The sequence below is a fragment of the Bidens hawaiensis genome, unplaced genomic scaffold, assembly GCF_021521415.1.
Source record: "Bidens hawaiensis isolate Kalapana, Puna unplaced genomic scaffold, B.hawaiensis_p1.1 tig00018651_1, whole genome shotgun sequence".
In the NCBI taxonomy this organism is placed as follows: Eukaryota; Viridiplantae; Streptophyta; class Magnoliopsida; order Asterales; family Asteraceae; genus Bidens; species Bidens hawaiensis.
In genome coordinates this window covers 404,991-425,954 of record NW_027492821.1, presented here as the reverse complement: position 1 = coordinate 425,954, position 20,964 = coordinate 404,991, and the positions used below count along the sequence as shown (strand labels likewise).

The 20,964-nt window shown below is 34.7% G+C and overlaps 3 protein-coding genes across 4 annotated transcripts; 2 read left to right on the top strand and 1 right to left on the bottom strand.

Moving 5' to 3' along the window:
* The first annotated feature begins 1,271 nt into the window (after nt 1-1,271).
* LOC143556589 (cytochrome P450 736A117-like) lies at nt 1,272-4,071 on the top strand. The gene is made up of 3 exons (XM_077045873.1): nt 1,272-1,789; nt 1,970-2,362; nt 2,987-4,071. Exons 1-3 carry the CDS (start codon nt 1,295-1,297, stop codon nt 3,677-3,679), a joined length of 1,581 nt encoding a protein of 526 aa, XP_076901988.1. The 5' UTR covers nt 1,272-1,294; the 3' UTR covers nt 3,680-4,071.
* A 6,940-nt stretch (nt 4,072-11,011) lies between these two features.
* On the top strand, nt 11,012-14,973 carry LOC143556590 (cytochrome P450 736A117-like). 2 transcript variants are annotated; one of them, XM_077045874.1, is made up of 3 exons: nt 11,012-11,606; nt 11,993-12,385; nt 14,324-14,973. In XM_077045874.1, exons 1-3 carry the CDS (start codon nt 11,112-11,114, stop codon nt 14,930-14,932), a joined length of 1,497 nt encoding a protein of 498 aa, XP_076901989.1. In that variant the 5' UTR covers nt 11,012-11,111; the 3' UTR covers nt 14,933-14,973. The 2 variants fall into 2 exon arrangements, with proteins under 2 accessions (XP_076901989.1, XP_076901990.1); XM_077045875.1 differs by lacking the exon at nt 14,324-14,973 and adding an exon at nt 13,434-14,232 and having other exon boundaries at nt 11,015-11,606.
* Nucleotides 14,974-16,648: 1,675 nt separating this feature from the next.
* Nucleotides 16,649-20,738, bottom strand: LOC143556588 (protein-L-isoaspartate O-methyltransferase 1-like). The gene is made up of 4 exons (XM_077045872.1): nt 20,448-20,738; nt 17,449-17,719; nt 17,209-17,373; nt 16,649-17,127 (listed from the first exon to the last, which is right to left on the bottom strand). The coding sequence occupies exons 1-4, from the start codon at nt 20,640-20,642 to the stop codon at nt 16,877-16,879; spliced, it is 882 nt and encodes a 293-aa protein (XP_076901987.1). The 5' UTR covers nt 20,643-20,738; the 3' UTR covers nt 16,649-16,876.
* Nucleotides 20,739-20,964: the final 226 nt, after the last annotated feature.

Here is a 20,964-nt window from a genome sequence, read left to right as displayed (position 1 = left end):
GCAATAACTTTACACATTTCACTTTCCCAAAGGCCAAAGGGCGGCTAAATGATCGTTAACACTAACCAAAGTTAGAGCCATGAGCGATCACCACTAGGGCTGTTCACGAGCCGAGCGAAACTAAGCGAAGGCTTGATCGTTGCTTGGCTCGTTTACAACTAAACCGAAACGAGCCAAAATCGAATCGAGCATTTTTCGATCGAACATCGAGCGATTTCGAGCACTATTTATTGCTTTTTCACTTTTATATTTTTAATATGAAACATGTTTGAAGGTTGTAAACTATATATATTTTATAAATAAATTAGTAGTTTTTGTAAATTTTTATTAAAAACAAGTTTGAAGTAAGATATAATGATCATGTAAACAAACTTCTAGTATTCTAAAAACTTGAAACGAACAGATAAAACTATAAAATTGACGGAATATGAAAAGTTTTTAATGGATAAAAATAATTGTAAGCTTATATTTATGTGTTTTATCTATATATTTATATATTTGTTCATTATAATTATATATAAAATAAATTAAAAATATTCGAGCCGAACCGAACCGAGCAGACCATTGCTCATTGTTTGGCTCGTTTACAAACCGAACTGAGCAGAGCGACTCGTTTTCAATGGAGCGAAAAACCGAGCAAGCATTTTCCGAGCAATATCCGAGCGAGAGGCAAGCAAGTTCGAGCGACGAGCGATTTGAACGGCCTAGTCACCACTTCAACTCATAGCCCAATATTTTTCTTTTAGGTTCAGCCCACTTCATGAACTTAATGTTAACGTTATAGTGATATACTCCATATGTCCAAATGTCCAATATCTAATATCCAACCCAGTCATTTTATTCTTGGGTTGATTAACAGATTTTTTTTATTTATCTTTTTTCACGAATTGTAATACCGAGTTGCTAACTCATATCAAAAGAATCTTCCTTCCCTCCATCGGTACCTCCCAATCGAACTTGTGCAAAAGGTTAGCCAACAAATTATCATTTGTCACCATTCCAACAATTTTGTCCAAATTATACTCGAGCTACCCACTGCCCGGTACCCGCGCCCATCCCCACCTCCCTAACAAGTTTGTCATCATCAAATATTACACTCTAGCTAATTTTGAACTTAGATGTTGGATGTTTGTTTGACCTAGTGGAATGGGAAAATAGATATTTCTTCATCATCAACTATCACACTCTTAATTATTAATTTTTTTGGTTTCAAAAACTTCCAAGTCATCTATAAATAGATCACATTAAAATACTAAAAGCCGTAGAAGATATTCAAGATACCTAGAAATTAACCATGGTACCATTGGTGTACATTCTAGCCTTGTTACTCCTGTTATTATTTCTCTTCAAATTACTCTACTTCACTAAACCATCTTCCACCAACAAAAACCTACCACCTTCACCACCAAAACTACCCGTGATCGGAAACCTCCACCAGATTGGTCCACTCGTCCACCGCTCCCTTCATTCATTGTCCCAAAACCTAGCCAGTCCAGTTATTCTCATCCACCTGGGCTCCGTCCCAACCCTTGTCGTCTCATCAGCTGATGCAGCCCGTGAAATAATGAAAACCAATGATCTTATATTTGCTACTAGACCCGACTCAAAATTGTCTCGACGACTCCTCTATGACTTAAAAGAAGTCTCGATGGCACCTTATGGTGAATTCTGGCGGCAAGCTAAGAGCATTATGGTTCTACATTTACTAAGCAACAAAAAGATCGAAGATCATCGTGAGACTAGAGAAGAAGAGATTGCCATTGTTGTTGACAGAATTAAAAAATCAAAGGTAAAATGAAAACCCCGTGAGATGTTTATTTATTATTAATCAACTATATATAATGATACAGTAAAAACATAATTAATGAGAATGAATATTATCGAGGAAGCCTAACTAAATCATACATTTTAGTAATGATATAAATATAATTACAACAAACACTAACTAATATATTGTATGTGATTATAGGTGGTAGATTTGAGTGATGTGTTCATGAGGTTTACCAATGATGTGGTGTGTAGGGTAACGTTTGGTAAAAAGTATAGCGACGGGGAAAGTGGGAGGAAGTTTAGGAAGATGTTGGATGAGTTTTTTGAGGTGCTCGGTAGTCTAAACTTCGAAGATCTTGTTCCTTGGCTTGCATGGGTGGATCGGTTTAGAGGGTTAAGTGGTAAAGTCGAGAGGGTTGCTAGAGAGATGGACGAGTTCTTGGATGGTGTGGTGGAGGAGCGGTTGAGGGATCATTCGACGACGAATGGCGACAATGGTAGAGAAGAGTTCATTGATATGTTGATAAAGATCCAAAAAGAAGATAAGATAGGTGTGGCTCTTGACAAGCTTGTCATTAAAGCACTCCTCTTGGTAACTAATTTTCCATCCATTTTATGCTATGCATTAAGAGATAGGACACAAAGTCATTTGAGTGAATTATTGGTTATCTATATTTCTTTTGTAAATGATAAGATAGGCCAGGGTGGCTCTCCATAGGCTTTTCAAACCAACCTTAGATTCTTGCATAAGTCTTTGTCAGGGATTTTCAAGCGAATATACGGACACACTCATCCGGTGCATGATTGAACCAGGGCGGTACCACATTAGATGAGGCGGGTGTCCCTATGCAGTACGATGTGACACATCGTTCTCCATGATTTAACTACCTACATATCAACGTTTTCAATCTCTTCTTATTCCTATCTCTAAACAATCTTTCAACTATGAAAACACTCTTTTTTTTTCTATCCCATATCCCATCCGTTACCATTCTTTAATATAATACATATAAAATCACCCATTTAAGTAATATAAATTAATGTTTATATTTTTTGTCTTATGATTTTATTTGTGCTAAAATAGCTTTAACACCATCTATAAGGCAAATTAAGTCAAATACTTGTTATTGTAGAGAGGGGTAAGTTAAGTCAAATGTGTGGTTCTAAAATAGATTTAGTGGTTAGCACAATGAATTCTTAATACTTGTTATTGTAGGATGTTTATACCGCGGGAACAGATACAACTGCGATAGTATCAGAGTGGGCATTTACTGAACTTCTAAAACATCCAAGGATTTTAAAGAAAGCACAAGATGAAGTAAGGACGATTCTAAAGGATAAGCAACAAATAAACCAAGAAGACATAGATAACATGACGTACTTGAAAGCCGTCTTCAAAGAAACTCTTCGGCTTCATCCACCCGTCCCAACTCTACTTCCTCGAGTAGCTAGGCAAGATGTAAAAGTCATGGGATTTGACGTTAGCAAAGGAACTAGGATTTTTATTAATGCATGGGCTATTGCAAGAGACCCTAAAGTATGGGATGACTCCAACGAATTTCGGCCTGAAAGGTTTTTTAATTACAATATTGACTTCAAAGGGCATGATTTTGATTTGATTCCATTTGGTGCCGGAAGGAGGGGATGTCCGGGGATGGCCTTTGGAATGGCGACAAATGAGAATTTGTTGGTTAACCTTTTGCACAAGTTCGATTGGGAGCTACCTGATGGAGGGAAGGGAGAATCGCTTGATATGAGTGAACAACCTGGCATTACAATTCGCAAAAAGATTCCTCTTTTAGCTATTGCGACACCAGTTTCTTCAATTAACTCTTATACGCCCCTAAGTAATCGGTGTTTAAAGTGGATTTTGAGATTGTGCAAATTGCAAAAGGAACTTCTAGTGTAAATTTACTACTATTGATGCTTGCACCAAAAGTTTATGTATTAATATTTATCCTTATATGTTGATGGCCCTAATGTTTTTTGTAATATTAGTTTGGGAATGAAGAATGGTCATATACAAATGTTACCCAAAACAAAAGTGTCAAAAGTAAAAAAGTGCAGGGACGGATGTGTAATAGTAATAATAAATAATTGGATTTTGATCAATTACATAACTTGGCAAAATTATACAAGAGAACAATGAAGAGACATCATATGAAGGGGTAACACCTCAAAAGGTTCCGGATCAACATAAGGACATGGACCGATATCACAAATCAACTTGGCAAGACTCTCCTAACCATATCACATAATGATCGGCAAAAATCCCCGACTAGAATTAAGTTACAAATCCCTTTCGGAACCTACTCTAACAAACCAAAACATAATGGTAGTGACATGAAATGGTCCAGTTAGGTACCGATACTGATGATGTCATAGGATGACGCTTTGTATGTATGTATGTATGTACATTATTTCAAGTGATGTTGAAGGAACTTGAGTATTCTCAATATGTTTGTATTATTTACTTAACTTTCTCCTCTCTATACTCGTATCTTCATCGTGATATCACTCAATGGAGTAGTTGTTATCGGGTTATTCGATGCTGATAAATGCTTACTTTAACATCATAAGCATTCTAACAATCAAGATTGATATTGTTATTGTTATTATTACTATTCCAAATCATTTAGGTTGAAGAAACTAATAAAAAGACAAACAGGTTAACATTAGGGGACAAATATCTATAATTTTCAATATTGGTACTCCACCCTGCCCTAGATCACTTTATGTCACTATCATTATACTATAATTTATTAAAGCGGGGAGGTATTGAGTTCAAGCTTCATATGTGACAAATATGAGGACAAACTGATATACGAGTTTCCCTTCGGGGACGTGCCACTCTGGAGCCCCAAGGTTCCGTACTCGAAGAATAAAAACCTAATTAAAAAAGTGGCTCGTCAGTGATCCAAAACCTAATTAAGAAAGTATTTATAAGTTGCAAAAGGGTCAAATTTATATAGAGTTGAATTTTGCAATCCAAATGTCTATTATCAACCACCATATAATGATATTCAATGGACCGCTATAAATTGAATGAACAAACAAATGAATTAAACGTTCTCACACATGCTATTGCTAAATCGTATCATAATTATTATTTAATCATTTGACTAAATATGTTTGGTTAAATTAAAATTATGGTCCCATCTCTTGAGCCCCTTGCCCGTTATCAGGGTGTGGCGTCCAAAGGGGCTCATGCCCTTAGCGTAATGGTTTGATCGATGTAGGTAAATAGAGCAAAGGATTGTGGATGTGGCTCGGTGCCCACTACAACCACATGAAATTGGCTATAAAATATTTCAGTAATTTTTAGTAATTTGTGTGTTTTTTTCCCCAGGAGTTTCTTGAACGAGTTTCTTGTTCAAGATACTAATCTTGGCCCCCCTCTTTAGTTCATTCAAGTTATATTGCTTGATTTGTGTCCAAATCAACCAACTTCTTATAAAAAAACGTAAGTTTTTTTAAGTTTGTGAACAATATTGTTTTGGTACGATTTAGCAACATGATCACAATTACGAGTATGTTTTATGTTTTTTTTCTTCTAAATTTAATGTTATGTTTTTTCTATATGTTTTATTTTTTTTTTACTAAAAATGTAAGTGAGTAAAGTGAGCTAGGATCTGACTGGTACTATACTGTACAGTTGTTGAAAATACCGATATCAAATTCCTAAAAGTGGGTACTGAATGCCTTACGTTCGTACCGATTTTTTTGTAGTACATTGCATTATTAGAAAACCTGAACAATGTTTGAGTCGTAAACTTGGTTTATAAAAGCGTGCCTGAGGCGAGGGGCTCTTCGCTTTAGGCTAGTCAAAGCAAGCAATGTTTAAAAGGCGAGTTTGAGGCGAGATTATTAGGCAAAAAGCGACCTAAGGCGAAGTTGAGGCGCTCGCCTTTTGTACACAAGTGGATTTTCAACAAGGAGATACAATGATATTTTATCTTATACCGTTGTGATGTTACAGTCAACATCGTCTTTGTTGAAAATAAACGTGGGCTTATGGCTTAGTTGTGAATTTGTGATGTTTGCCATTTCGAAATAAAAGTGGTGGATTAAATTACAGTAAATACAAGGGTATAAGGATTTGATGTACAAAAAACTATTCTTAAATAGAAAGAAGAACTACCGTGACCTTGCTCGCTTACAAAATGAATCGAGATTATGAACCGAACCGGCTCAGATCGGCTCATTTATTTTAATGAGCTGAAAAATTGAGTTCGAGCTTGGCTTTGTAAAAAGCTCGAGTCAAGTAGGGTCATTTGTAGAATTAAATATTATAACTCAATTCTAGTACTAACATATTTGTAGAATTAAATCTAAATTTGCACTTAGCTTCTTTAATTGTTATTTTTTTTTAATTTGTATTAAGATTAATCTACTATTCTAATAAAAGAAAATAACTGTGACACATGTCAGTTTGTGGTTAAACCTCATTACATTTTCCCTCCAAAATCAAGATCTTAATTGACCCTAATATATGTCATATTTACTTTCTTTTTACATTCTATTTACATTATATCTATACATTTGTCATATAAATTTATAAATTATAAATATATGTTTTCAATCTATCAATTTATTTTCTCGATTAATTTAGTAAACTATATATTTTTTAGGTTATTTAGTAAATATATATCAATCACTTTCATATATAACAAAGTTTATCATATTTAATTTCTTGATTTTTTATGAAGGATTGTTTCGGGTTTTGTGAAACTTAATTTTGATTTATACAGTCAAAAGTTAGTAGATAGATTGTTTGATACAAGTTAAATACATTTGTGTCAAAAATTGTTACGGGTCAAAATGAGCAATCTGAGTATCTTTAAAAGTTTGATAATACAAATAGATTTATCGTGAGATTTATTACGTGTTAAAAGTGTTGACTTGAAAATGTCAATCAGATGAAAGTTAGAATTTTAAACACGATTCGGGTTTCAAATTTATTTTCATTGACATTTTTGAAAATAATCAAAAGGTTCGGGATTTGGTAAATTGACTATTTTTTCCCTCGACTATTATAATTAAAGAAAAGATAGTGAGCACTCCCGACATGTCACCCCATGCATATCAATGTTTCTAACTTTTATCAAATTTGAAACATTTGTGTCAACATTAACTTTTCCTTTAATGGTGATCAGAACGTTGTATGGGAAGCATGTCATGTAAAACTATGCTCAAATGAAGCAAATTATACATAAAATTGAATGAGTTAACATGCTATTTTTTATGTTGTCATTATGGCAAATTCGAGAAACCTCCTGAAACTTATCAAGATCTTTCTCATGGCGTGACTCAGAAAAACATAATTATTGAAAAACATCCGTCATTATAATTTAATGTTCTCATTTCCTTCAATGGGTTGTAAATTGGTAAATATATCAATAAATGTAATGATCATTCGGTTTTAAGCCGTTGGTCAGAACTACTATTGTATGAGAGTCTTCTTCCTGAATTCTTTCAATTATACATATATGATACTGACAATGAAAGTTTCAATAAAAGGAGCATTCTCGAGTACATTTTTTAAGTTCATTTAAAAAAATCATTTTGTGGTATAAATAAAATCATATATGTACATATAGTATAGATATAAGCATAGATGTAACACATTTTTTATATATGTTATACAATTCTTTGCTTTACTTGTAATTTTATAATTTATATAATCTCGTATATTACATGGGCTCTAAATCTAGTTTTCAATATATTAGTAACTTGATTGAATATGAGAGAGTTGTATATGTGTAACATCCTAAATTTTATAATATTAAATAAAGAAAGATTTCGTTGAATGGTCCGACATTTAATAATATTAGCTAATATTAAACAAGAACGGATCATGGACTTAGATTAATTAAGATGGATTAAGGGTAATGGGCCTTAGGTCCATGGGCTTTAAGGGATATAAATATCCCCTTAAACCATCCTAAAACCCTAACTATCATTTCCATCTTTCATAAATCTCTACACACTCAAAAACACACACATACACTACACCTCTTACGGCCGAGAGAGAGGGAGCGGATTCGAGTCCAAAAATCAAGCCGACCACTATTAGATCTTCAATATACGAGATAACCAAGCAAACCGCGACCACACCGAACGTATAAAATGTATGTTTTGATCCTAAAGATTTCGTTTTTATAAACGTTTAGTCTTGAAACTTAGAACGCGAGTAGATCGGGTATAAACGAAACATAAAGTTGTAAACTTGATGATAAATACGAGTGTAATGAACCCGAAAATGGAAACGGCTCGGTTAATGAACCCTTAACATTAGTATTGAACGTTTTTACCATAAAGGTCCAAACTTTGCGTCATTCCGGGCTAAGTTTTATCCAAAAACAACCATAGGAATGATCGCGGGTTAGTCAAATACCATACCCATGGATTTCTCGGTAAAACGATGATGATTTTGGGGATTTAGGATGAACAGTGGCGGCGGCTGCACAACTTCGCCTGCAGGCGAACTTCGCCTGCAAGCAAGTTCGCCTAATTGATAACTTCGCCTAATTGACAACTTCGCCTAAGGCTAAGTTCGCCTAATTGATAACTTCGCCTAAGGCTAAGTTCGCCTAATTGATAACTTCGCCTGGCATAAGTTCGCCCTTGACAACTTCGCCTGGCATAAGTTCGCCCTTGACAACTTCGCCTGGCATAAGTTCGCTTAAGGTGTAACTTCGCCAAGTTAACTTCGCCTGATGATAAGTTCGCTTAACACTAAGTTCGCTTACAGTAAGTTCGCTTAATGTTAAGTTCGCTTATTGTTAAGTTCGCTTAATGATAAGTTCGCTAGAATTAGCAAATTAGAAAATAAATGAAAAACCTATTGAAAAATGTGTTAAGACAGTTAATGGAAATAAAATTTTTCCAAGCTGACCTGGCAGCTCGACCCCAGCCAGGGGCTCTGCCCCTTGGACCCTGCTAGGGGCTGCCGCCCCTAGACCCCGCTGCCAGGGGCGCTGCCCCCGGACCCCCGTTCGTTATGGGTTATATAAAGAAAGAAATACAACATGAGTAGTAGTAGTTAATTGATACATGTAAAATTATACAGTTAGCCGTGCACAGCTCAAGAAGGGAATAATGATTAACGGAGAGCGTAACAGGATTCAGGTGAGTTTCTAGCCCCATTTATGTGTTATGTTTTCGGGGCTGTGTGCATACTCAATATGTTTGTTAATACGCTTATCCTAAGAGATAAGTGTATGCCTTATGTGAATAATGTGAAATGTATGAATGATTGCTTGATGGTACGTGAACGATCTTCGGATATTGCACGTACTGTCAGGTTGTAACGCTATATATAAGGTAAGTAAGATATGTATGCTTATGTGTATGATCGTGATAAGTTAATAAAAGAAGGAAAGGATGGTTGTATAGTTGTATGGTTACGAAAAGGGTACCGAGCCCTAATAATACTCGAGGTATGATGTATGGTTGTATGGTAACGAAGAGGGAATCGTACCCTACTAATATTCGAGAACTAGGGAACCGAACCCTACTAATATTCGAGGAAAGAGGGTACCGAGCCCTAATAATACTCGAGGAAGGAGGGTACCGAGCCCTAATAATACTCGAGGAAGGAGGGTACCGAGCCCTAATAATACTCGAGGAATGTAGGGCGTAATGCTCTTTATAACGTAAGATATGAAAGCAAGTTAACACAAAAGAAAGTATGAAAGTATGAATGAAAGAATATAAGTTTATGTGTATTGTATAATGTATGATTAACTAGAACTCACTCAGCGTAGCTGACTTTTAGTATGCACGCAGGTGAGTAGGATGAGACAGCTCGCTTGAGGAGACACGTGGCACTGAATAAGAGACTGGCATCGGAAGACTCAAGACGTTTAAGTTTAACGTTTTGTTTATTTTGAAAGACAAGATGTTGTTTTAAGACAAGATGTTTTTGTTATGAAACGTTTTATGAAAGCTTTTATATTCCGCGAATGTTTTAATTAACTTTGATATTAGAACTGCGTTTATGAGTAAATTCAACATGAAAGTAGGGCTACCGGTAACGGGGCCTTACAATATGTACACGCTTCAAAGCATTTGCCTTATCAATTCAAACAAATAATAAAAATACATATTTTATAATTATTGCATGGGCAACACGTCATTATGTTTCTTTGTTATTTGTTTAACGATCAACAAAAACTTTATTGATGAAGCAAAATCATATATACAATAATCACACCCAATTACATACGTCACGAATTATTAACAAAACGAAAAAGAACAACAATCCCAATTCACCTCTATTAGCTTTTCTCTATTTTAAGGGCCTTTCAAACCGCTCGTCGTTCGAACTTGTTTGTCGCTCGCTCAAAAATTGTTCGCTGGTTTTTTCACTTGACTGTAAACAAGCCGCTCTGCTCGGTCTGGTTTGCAAACGAGCCAATCAACGAGCAAAGGTCTGCTTGGTTCGGTCCGGCTTGAATATTTTTAATTTGTTTTATATATAATTATATATGAACAAATATATAAATATATAGTCAAAACACATAAATATAAGCTTACAAATTTTTAACCTCTTTAAAATTGTTCTATTCCGTCAATTTTATAGTTTTATTTGTTCGCTTCAAGTTTTTAGAATATTAAAAGTTTGTTTACATGATCAATTTATCTCACTTCAAACTTACTTTTAATAAAAATTTACAATCTATTACACGTTTGTCTAAAAATTACTAAATTATTTATAAAATATATATTTTACAACCTTCAAACTTGTTTTTATTGAAAATTTTAAATGAAAATGAAATAAATAATGCTCGAAATCGCTCGATGTTCGATCGAAAAATGCTCGATTCGATTTTGGCTCGTTTCGATTTTCGCTCGGTTCGAATTTCAACCGTTCAGTTCGGTTCGGTTGTAAACGAGCCAAGCAAGGAGCAAGCCTTCACTCGTTCGAGCCCTAATTTTTTTTACCCAAAATATACTAAACTTCTTTATATCTTCCTTGATTCTATTTATGAATACTCGTTTGTTGTCAAATAAATCTTCGTTTCTGGTCTTCCAACGTCATTATCTTTCCAATTAACACATATAAATATGTCACTCTTTCTACTCCGACAATTTTCATAATAATATAAACTAAAGATATATAAGTTGAATTTTCTTCTAGCTAATTTTCCACAAGGTATCTTATCTTATATGTTGAATTTTTGTTTGATCTAGAAGAATAGGAAAAAGATATTTTTTCATCATCAAATATCACACCCTTAATTTACTAATTTTTTATATTTTCAAAATCTTCTATTCATCTATAAATATACAACATTAAAACACCAAAAACCATATATTATATCTAGTAATTAACCATGGTTCCATTGGTGTATATTCTAGCCTTGTTACCCCTATTATTATTACTCCACAAATTACTCAACTTTATAAATCCATTTTCAACCAACAAAAACCTACCACCTTCACCACCAAAACTACCGGTGATAGGCAACCTCCACCAGATTGGTCCACTCATCCACCACTCCCTACATTCTTTATCCCAAAAACTAGGCAGTCCACTTATGCTCATCCACTTGGGCTCTGTCCCGACCCTAGTTGTCTCATCAGCCGATGCAGCCCGTGAAATCATGAAAACCAATGATCTCATATTTGCTAGCAGACCCGACGTGAAATTGTTTCGTAGGCTCCTGTTTGACTTAAAAGAAGTCTCGGTGGCACCTTATGGTGACTATTGGCGGCAAGTCAAGAGTATTATGGTTCTCCATTTGTTAAGCAACAAAAAGATCGAAGCTCATCGTGAGATTAGGGAAGAAGAGATCGCCGTTGTTATTGACAAAATCAAGAAATCAAAGGTATATTAAAATGAAACAGTCGTAAGATGTTATTTATTATTAATCAACTATATATATTAACGACACAATTAAAAATGATATATAATTACAAAGCAACTCTAACCAAAATATACATAAAATAACTATCAAGGAAGGCTAGCTAAAATCATATTTTTGTAGTTATAATAAAATCAAGAAATCAAAGGTATAAAAAATGAAAAAGTCTTTATTTATTATTGATCAACTACATATTAACGATACAATTAAAAATGAATAATAATTACAAAGCAACTCTAACTAAAATATAAAGAGAATAAGTATCAAGAAAGCCTGACTAAAACATATTTTGTAGTTATGATAAACATAATTGTAATAAACACTAACTAATATATTGTATGTGATTATAGGTGGTAGATTTGAGTGATTTGTTCATGAGGTTTACCAATGATGTGGTGTGTAGAGTGACGTTCGGGAAAAAGTATAGCGACGAGGAGAGTGGGAGGAAGTTTAGGAAGATGTTGGACGAGTTTTTTGATGTGCTCGGTGGTCTTAACTTCGAGGATCTTATTCCTTGGCTTGCATGGGTGGATCGTTTAAGAGGGTTTAGTGGTAAAGTCGATAGGGTTGCTAGACAGATGGACGAGTTCTTGGATGATGTGGTGGAGGAGCGGCTTAGAGATCATTCGACGACGAATGGCGACGAAGGTAGAGAAGCGTTCATTGATATATTGATAAAGATCCAAAAGGAAGATAAGATGGGGGTGGTTCTTGACAGGCATGCTATTAAAGCACTCCTCTTGGTAACTAATTTTACATTTAAAGTGATTTGCATTAAATTAATTATTTATTATTTTAACAACTAACGAATAAACCCGGATGCCCCTTGATCTCAGACAGTTCTAGAAAAAGCCCGTCGTCTAAAAGCTCACAGTGATAAAACCCGATTGAGATCAGATTTAAACTTGATATCTTGATATTTAGCGCAAATCTATTAAGATAGGATAGAAAGTTGTTATAAAAACAAAGTTAGATTTGGTTTTCTATATTTCTTAAATGATAAGATAGGGGTGGCTCTCCATTGGCTTTCCAAACCAACCTTAGATTCTTAATATTCTCTCTTTTCACATCAAAATTTCAATTTTATACTTTTATCATATGTCTCATCCGTTAACATTTTTGGGTTGTATAAGCTTGGATGAGTTGTCTTACAATCAATATTTTGGGGAGCCCCTATTGAACGAATATATTTTTACTGAAAAATTGAGTATCTAGCAGAAGTCTTTGCACAGGTGTTTCAATCGAAATTATGGACCTTGTTCCAATGTTGTATGTGGTGACACATGATCAGCATCTCGATCCCTTCTTGTTGCCATACCCACCACCCTTACGGTGGATGAGTCGTCTTTCAAATCCATGTTTTTCACTATCAGCAATCTAGCATCAGCCTTCTCGATCTATTTTTCCCTTCTCTGGCGATGGTGGACGGCTAGCAGTGATGGTTGGTGGCAGTAACAAAGACGATGGCTAGCAATGGTGGTAGTGGGGGTGGTAGCGACGATGATGATTGTGGTTGGTGGTGGTGGAGGTGATGTAGCGTGATAGATGGAATGAAATTGTGGTGTTTTAGGGGGAATAAATTGAACTAATTAATAGGTCATTCAATTCCATTTACCAACCAAACACGGTTTTTTTTCATTATCTCACAACGGGTCATTCCATTCCACCATTAATTCATGCATATCAAATACTATCTAAGGGTATTGATTTGACAGTAGGGTTAAATTAGGTAAATTGTGAGTTTATGAAATAACTTTAGCACACTATATAACAAAATACTTGTGATTGTAGGATGCTTATACCGCAGGAACAGATACAACAGCGATAGTATTAGAGTGGACATTTGCTGAACTTCTAAAACATCCTAGGGTTTTAAAAAAAGCACAAGATGAAGTGAGGATGGTACTTAAGGATAAGCAACAAATAGAACAAAAAGACATAGATAGCATGATGTACTTGAAAGCCGTATTCAAAGAAACTCTTCGGCTTCATCCACCCATCCCAACTATACTTCCTCGAGTAGCGAGCCAAGATGCAAAAGTCATGAGATTTGACATTAGAAAAGGCACAAGAATTATCGTTAATGCATGGAGCATTGCAAGAGACCCTAAAGCGTGGGACAACCCAAATGAATTTCGACCTAAAAGGTTTTTAGATTGCACTACTGACTTTAAAGGGCATGATTTTGATTTAATTCCATTTGGTGCCGGGAGGAGGGGATGTCCAGGGATTCTTTTGCAATGACGACAAATGAGAATCTTTTGGCTAACCTTTTGCACAAGTTAGATTGGAAACTACCTGATTGAGTGAAGGAAGATCATCTTGATATGAGTGAAAGACCTGCTGGTGCTATCATTCGCAAAATGATTCCACTTTTGGCTGTTGCGACACCATTTTCTTCTTAACTCTTACATGTCCATAAATTAATAAAGTTAATATATGTATATAAGAATTAAGCATTTTAATTTATCATCATTAATTACGTGTCAACACTACTTATCAATTTTATATAATTATACTGTAGTTCGAATACTAGTAGTTCGAGTATGATACTACTTCGAAATATGTATACCATCTTTGAAGAATATTCGAATATGATCAAACAAGGGGTAATAATTAAGCCAAATGTGAGTTTCTAAAATAGCTTTAGGACAATCTATAATACATACTTGCTATTGTAGGATGCTTATGTCGGAGGAACAGATACAACATCAGCAGTAATGGAGTGGACATTTACTGAACTTTTAAAACATCCTAGGGTTTTAAAGAAAGCACAAGATGAAGTGAGGATGGTTCTTAAGGATAAGCAACAAATAAACCAAAAAGACATAGATAACATGGTATACTTGAAAGCTGTGTTCAAAGAATCTCTTCGTCTTCATCCACCAGTGTCAACTCTTCCTCGAGTAGCAAGCCAAGATGTAAAAGTCATGGGCTTTGACGTAAAAAAAGGAACTAGGGTTATTGTTAATGCATGGACCATTTCAAGGGAACCTAAAGTGTGGGAGGACTCCAATGAATTCCGACCTGAGAGATTTTTAGATAGCAATATTGACTTCAAAGGGCATGATTTTGATTTGATTTCATTTGGTGCTGGTAGGAGGAAATGTCCGGGGATTGCTTTTGGAATGACAACAAATGAGAGTTTGTTGGCTAACCTTTTGCACAAGTTCGATTGGGAGCTACCTGATGGAGGGAAGGAAGATCATCTGGACACAAGTGAAAAACCTGGTGCTACTATTCGCAAAAGAATTCCACTTTTAGCTGTCGCAACACAAGTTTCTTCTTAACTCTTATATGTCCCTAAGTAAATGTTGTTAAGATATGTTTTTAAGAATTAAACATTTTTGTTTATCGTCAATAATATAAGACAATGGTTTTTTTTTAATATATGTTAACAAAAGAAATAATTATGTCAAATATGAGCGTGTTTAAGCCCGTTTAAGGTGAAGATATACTTTGAAATGTGAACTTAGGGACTTCTAGTGCAAATTTACTATTCTTGATTTTTGGGACAAAGGTTTTTGTTTAAAGTTATCCTAATATGTAAAAGAAGTTACAAAGATGATTGACAATTTTTATTAGTATTAGTAATAATAAATAACCGGATTTTGATCAATTACAAAACATACAAATTTGTTCAAGAGAAACACTAAAGGAACATCACATGAAGGGGTAACACCCCAAAAGGTTCCGGACTAACATAAAGACCGGGAACGATCATATGCGATCGACATGACTCGCCTAACCGATATCACATATCTGATATCGGCAAAAGGCTCCTATTAGAATTAAGTACAAGTCACTACTTGGGTCTAATGTACTAAGCCATAACAAGATGATAGTGACATAAAATGGTCCTGACAGGGTATATGTGTCCGATTAAAAAAATTAATTAAAAAACAAATATCTGAATATCAGGCTATTATTTATAAGTTGCAAAATTGTCAAATTCAGGCAAAGTTAATATTTGCAATGTAAATGAATATTACCAACAAATAATTAATGATATCAAAGGAACGCACAAATACAATGAATTAAACCAACTCATAAACCCATTTGCTATGGCTATGTCCCTACTTCACACGCTACCATTGCTTCTTTCTTTTTTTTTCTTTTCCGTATTTTTGCTTTATTTTTTAACGAGGAACTACAATAATCCTAAACGACAAATTTTTTTTTCAACACTAGCTTCATACTCAAGGATTAACACATGAGACTTTCCACCAAGAGGCATAAATCTACCATTGGCCAACTACCCAAGTGGTAATATGCGGTACTACACAATCAAACCTAATAACACTGGTTTTCGATTTTCATTATAAATAAAACATTTTTACATCCATAGAAATTAAAATAATTTGAAAAAAAAAATATACAAACAAAGCTAAATAATATAATACTAAATATACGAAGACAAAGTCACAAACTAAGTTTATACCCGTTTCTATCCGGATTTTTCAAAATAGTAAAATTAACTAAGTTTATACCCGTTTCTATCCGGATTTTTCAAAATAATAAAATTAGCGCACCCTAAAAAACTTCTTACAGTTATGAATGCAATGAATACTTAAATATTATTACCAAAATGGTTTCGTATCAATGTATCATTTATCAATAGAGTTTTCTAAAAGATATAACACAGGTTTTACCCTAGATAAGTTTGTCTTGAAACAGCACGTTAGCTAGCTTTTATGACACCAGGCGTGGAGGAGTGGTTAGCTGAAGGCAACACACTGGTGATACCGTAATCTGTATCAACTATCTTGATCCGTTTTAAGTTAACAAATTACGATGGGTCTCAAGGTTTTAATAATATCGATATTGATGCTAGTAAGTATATCCTTGATTTGAAGCTGAAACTGCTAACTAACATAAATGCGCTAACAATGAATACGACGCCTGAAGATGGATATCTACTTTATATCACCCTTCGTTCGATGAATACCTACGTTATTGATTTAAATATAAATAAAAATCGAAAAATTATGTTTGAAGCATTATATATGTTAGGGTGTTGTCACCTCTGAAAGCATTATATATATTATGACCTCCTACAATAAGACAGTTGTCTCCATTCTACATTCCTACCATTACACATTTGTTCATCATCATATATTCTTATTTTGGTCATATTTTATATGCAACACACTAAACACGCAAAAACCGATTCAGTCACATGTTTTAACAAATGACAATACAAGCACCTTTACAATGTCGGAAACAGCCATCCGTTAGTAGCCACGTAACTGTGCTTCCCTACTTGTGAGCGGAACATAACGTACCGAAGTCTCGGTACGAACAGTCACAGAACCGTCCTCGTTTTTGTCAACAACTTTCAGTTCCTGAAATATGTTTCCAACTGGAATAATCAACCTTCCCCCTGGTTTCAACTGCTCTATAAGCGCCTTTGGAATCTCCGGTGCTGCTGCCCCAACGTGAATAGCATCATAAGGAGCAAACTCCGGCCACCCTTCTCTGCCATCTGTCATCATAATAATAACAATAATTCATAAGCATCAAATAAATAAAGATTGAAGTGATGAATAAAAGTCTGATGACTCACCACCAACATTCAAGGCAAGAGATCCATCTTTAAGTAACTGAGCAGCTGCACTTTTTTCAACATTCTTAATAGACATTGCAACGAGCTCGGGAATATGCTCAACACCAACTGCACGTCCCTGTGGCCCCACCATGAGTGCAAAACATGCAGTCAAGTACCCCGTTCCTACATAGGTTTTGATATATGATGTAAATCGATCATATATATAGCTAGTGATTTGAAAAGAAAAGAGATAAGTACCTGAACCAACATCTAAAGCGTGCATTCCAGGCTGTAAGTTTTTCTCCAACAACTGAAGGCAAGTAGCATGCATATGAGGTGCAGAGATGGTGGCGTTAAAACCTATTGCCATGGGACTGTCTTCATAGGCTGGAGCTCCATCAGGTACAAACAATGCCCTGTCAACAGCCTCCATTACTTCAGCCACTTTCTTGGACTGAATAATTCCATAACGTTGCAAATGCTCCACCATGCCTTTATTCTTATTCACACTACCTCCTGACCAGAATCGCTGTATGCAAATACAAAAGAATAATCAGCTAAAAGTAACATGTGATTATCACCTGTCAAATTGAATGTCAGGCAGCAATGTTATCATGAAATAAAATCTTTCTAACTCATCTATCAAGCCAAATGTTATCAAACAGCTCTCAAATTTTCCTCATCAACTAATACTTCTCAATGTTATTGATGATAGGCTAATACTCAGAATGTATTTCAAGCACACTAACAACTATAACATAAGCTTACAGTGAAAAATCATATCCCATAAGTACTAAAATGGATCAGCATTTTCAATCATCAATCAACCAAAATAAAAAAATTAACAATAGTACAAGCAACATAAATATTTAATGACCAGACAAGAAATTAAACCATACTCGATAAACAAATAATTTTAAGTCCTCTAGTTGACTAGTTTAGTTATTCAATTCTTAGCAACACAGACATATGGCCTTCTTAAAGTTTCTAATGTTAATTGCTTGCCTATCAATAATAATAAATTATGAGAATAATCAGAAAACAAAAAAATATCCAGACTAACATATCATAGAGAAACAGATACAATTCAGTTACACATTCATCAGCTTTGAAAGCATGAACTTATAGATTATAGTAGCATTCTTCTACAGCGATAAACCTCACAATCATTTTACTGTAGAATTCTGGCCTAATTTTTCAATTACTCATGCTCCATATTGGAGAAATCTGAAGCCAGTTACTCATTTCCACAAACTGCTTTTGCTCCTATACTGACAGTATACCTAATTACATCCAAAACACACCATACCTAAACATAATACTAGAATAGGATCAACAACACACAAAACAATACAAATAATATTAGTATACCTAATTACTGTATCTAATAAGGGGGTGTTTGGGATTCCTTATTTTACCTCCTTATGACTTATATAAGTTATAAGTTACAAAAAAAATGTTTGGATATACAAAAGTCCTTTTCAATAACTCCTTATTTACAAGCTTAAAATTTAAGTTTTCATAAGTTAGACTTTACTAACTTATCTTCTTATCAATATCAGATTTCCCATTACACCCTCCTTCCACCATTCCACCCAGCATCAGTTACCATCGCCTACCCCTGCCAATATCTAAATACATGTTCTTAATTCAATTCTGACCAAATAATATCAACCCTCCAGAATCATCAATTTCTGTTACTCAGATTCATCTTTTATTCTTTCATCATTTAAGCTTTTGAATTCAAATTCACAAGCTTTTTTAGAGAGAGAAAAACCCAATTCGCAATTTGGGGTTTCTTGATTTTGCAACCCAGAAGTTGAATCTGGAGGAATCTTGTTATTACCCAATTGGGTTTGTTCTGTATGTATGTATGTATGATCCTAATTAGTTTGTGGAATTGGTGTGTTTAATTGTAAGTATGTAAGTATGTATGTATGATCCTTATTCACTTGTATAAAAATGTCCTTTTTGGTCATTTTACATCAATAAGTTAATCCAAACACTTTTTTTAAAACTCCTTATCAAATAGTCACAATACCTTTTCTACTTATCACAAAAAGTTCTTTTCACCTTAAATGAGGAATCCCAAACACACCCTAAGTGCTAAGGTGGATCAGCAATTTCAATAACCGCCCAAAATCAGAAACTATAACAGTACATATATAATATAATGTACAATAATCAGACAATAAACAAACTATGCTCAGACAATAGCAAAATGCAGACCCTATTATTGACTAGATTAGTTATTATGCTAAACTATAGCCCTCTTGAAGTTTCTAAGTTAAGTTCTTGCCTATTACTGAGGATCAATTATGTGTGCAATCAGAAATCTAACAAACTATAGACTACATATCATTTATGCAGTCGATATCGCCGATATATCGGTTATCGGTCCCTTGGCGATATATAAATCAAAATATCGGTTCAGATAATTGGTACCGATAATATCAACGATATTGACCGATATTGGACTAATATTTGTCCGATATATCACCGATATTCCCGATATCAGTGTTTTAAGTCTTAATTATCAACTTTTAGTGTTCAATGTAAGTGTTTTAAGTCTTAATCTATTCTTAATTGCTACAATTGTTAGTGTTTTGCGATTTGCAAATGGTTAATTTGTTAATGGTGGGAGACTATACTGAATTATTAGTATTAAATTGCTATATATATGAATTTTACATGATATTAAAATTACCGATAGTCCACCGATATCTCAGACATCGGTCCTTGACCGATATATTTTTCCGCATTAACTGCTTAGCATATCAATGTTTTAAACTATAATAGTTTATGTAAGACATTCAAGGTTTTTCAGCATTATGTGCTCGTAGAGAAACAGATACAATTCGATCGATCTCACCTTAAAAACGACATTGATTATGAATGAATTAAGTAAATTATCTTCTTAATCTCCAACGTCAATCTCTCGTTATATCTATCTTCTTCAATTATTAGCGATCCCGTTCACGACAAACTCCAACCTAATATTTCAATCACTCATGCTCCAAATTCTATTGTAGAAACTTAAAGGCGGTTGGTTACTCATTTCCACAAATTGCTTCCTCCTATCCAAAACACTACATATATATCTAACAAATTTATTCGAATACTATTAAACCACTCCATACACAAACAGAAGCTACATGAACAATAATCACAAAACAGTAAGCAGCTGATACAGAATACATATACGTATGAACGAAATTCGAGTCACCGAGAAACATAACTACAATTAAAATGATTACCTCCATTCTACGGAAGAGTGAGTTCCCCGTGAAGTAACACGGATTTAATAGACCTAGACCGCAATATGATGATGATGACGACGTGGATTTGAATAGAACGGTGCACGGCGGATGACGGCAGAATAACGACGGGAGAGAACGGTGGATTAAAGGTGGGATATGGCGGAAAGTGTACGCTACAACTGAACTAGACATTTTTTTTTTTTTTTTTAATTTTTTTTATTATCGTTATTCGGTTGAAGGTTCGGGAATACATCCACGCGTTACCGACTTGGTTCGGTGACACGTTCCATATTGTTCTGGTGGGCTTGTTGGACTTATGATAATTTAGGCCCAAACAAAACCGGACCGATTCTCTAACTGGTTAATAACCGATAACTCTCTAAGCGGTTAATACTTAAAAAGCCACTGGTTAGTAACCGGTTTTTCATTTTGGCTCCAGAACTGGTTAACCCGGTTTTTTTTTCTCGGTTATAAACCGGTTAAGGTTTTTTGCCTGAAACCCGGGTAGTACCCG

Excerpts from the sequence above, each read along its gene's own strand:
- LOC143556589 (XM_077045873.1), top strand. The coding sequence starts at position 1,295 with ATGGTACCATTGGTGTACATTCTAGCCTTGTTACTCCTGTTATTATTT. Across the intron at positions 1,790-1,969 it reads ACAGAATTAAAAAATCAAAG|GTGGTAGATTTGAGTGATGT; the intron begins GTAAAATGAAAA and ends ATGTGATTATAG. Across the intron at positions 2,363-2,986 it reads TCATTAAAGCACTCCTCTTG|GATGTTTATACCGCGGGAAC; the intron begins GTAACTAATTTT and ends TTGTTATTGTAG.
- LOC143556590 (XM_077045874.1), top strand. The coding sequence starts at position 11,112 with ATGGTTCCATTGGTGTATATTCTAGCCTTGTTACCCCTATTATTATTA. Across the intron at positions 11,607-11,992 it reads ACAAAATCAAGAAATCAAAG|GTGGTAGATTTGAGTGATTT; the intron begins GTATATTAAAAT and ends ATGTGATTATAG. Across the intron at positions 12,386-14,323 it reads CTATTAAAGCACTCCTCTTG|GATGCTTATGTCGGAGGAAC; the intron begins GTAACTAATTTT and ends TTGCTATTGTAG.
- LOC143556588 (XM_077045872.1), bottom strand. The coding sequence starts at position 20,642 with ATGTCTAGTTCAGTTGTAGCGTACACTTTCCGCCATATCCCACCTTTA. Across the intron at positions 17,720-20,447 it reads CACTCTTCCGTAGAATGGAG|CGATTCTGGTCAGGAGGTAG; the intron begins GTAATCATTTTA and ends ATTTGCATACAG. Across the intron at positions 17,128-17,208 it reads TCTTGCCTTGAATGTTGGTG|ATGGCAGAGAAGGGTGGCCG; the intron begins GTGAGTCATCAG and ends TTATGATGACAG.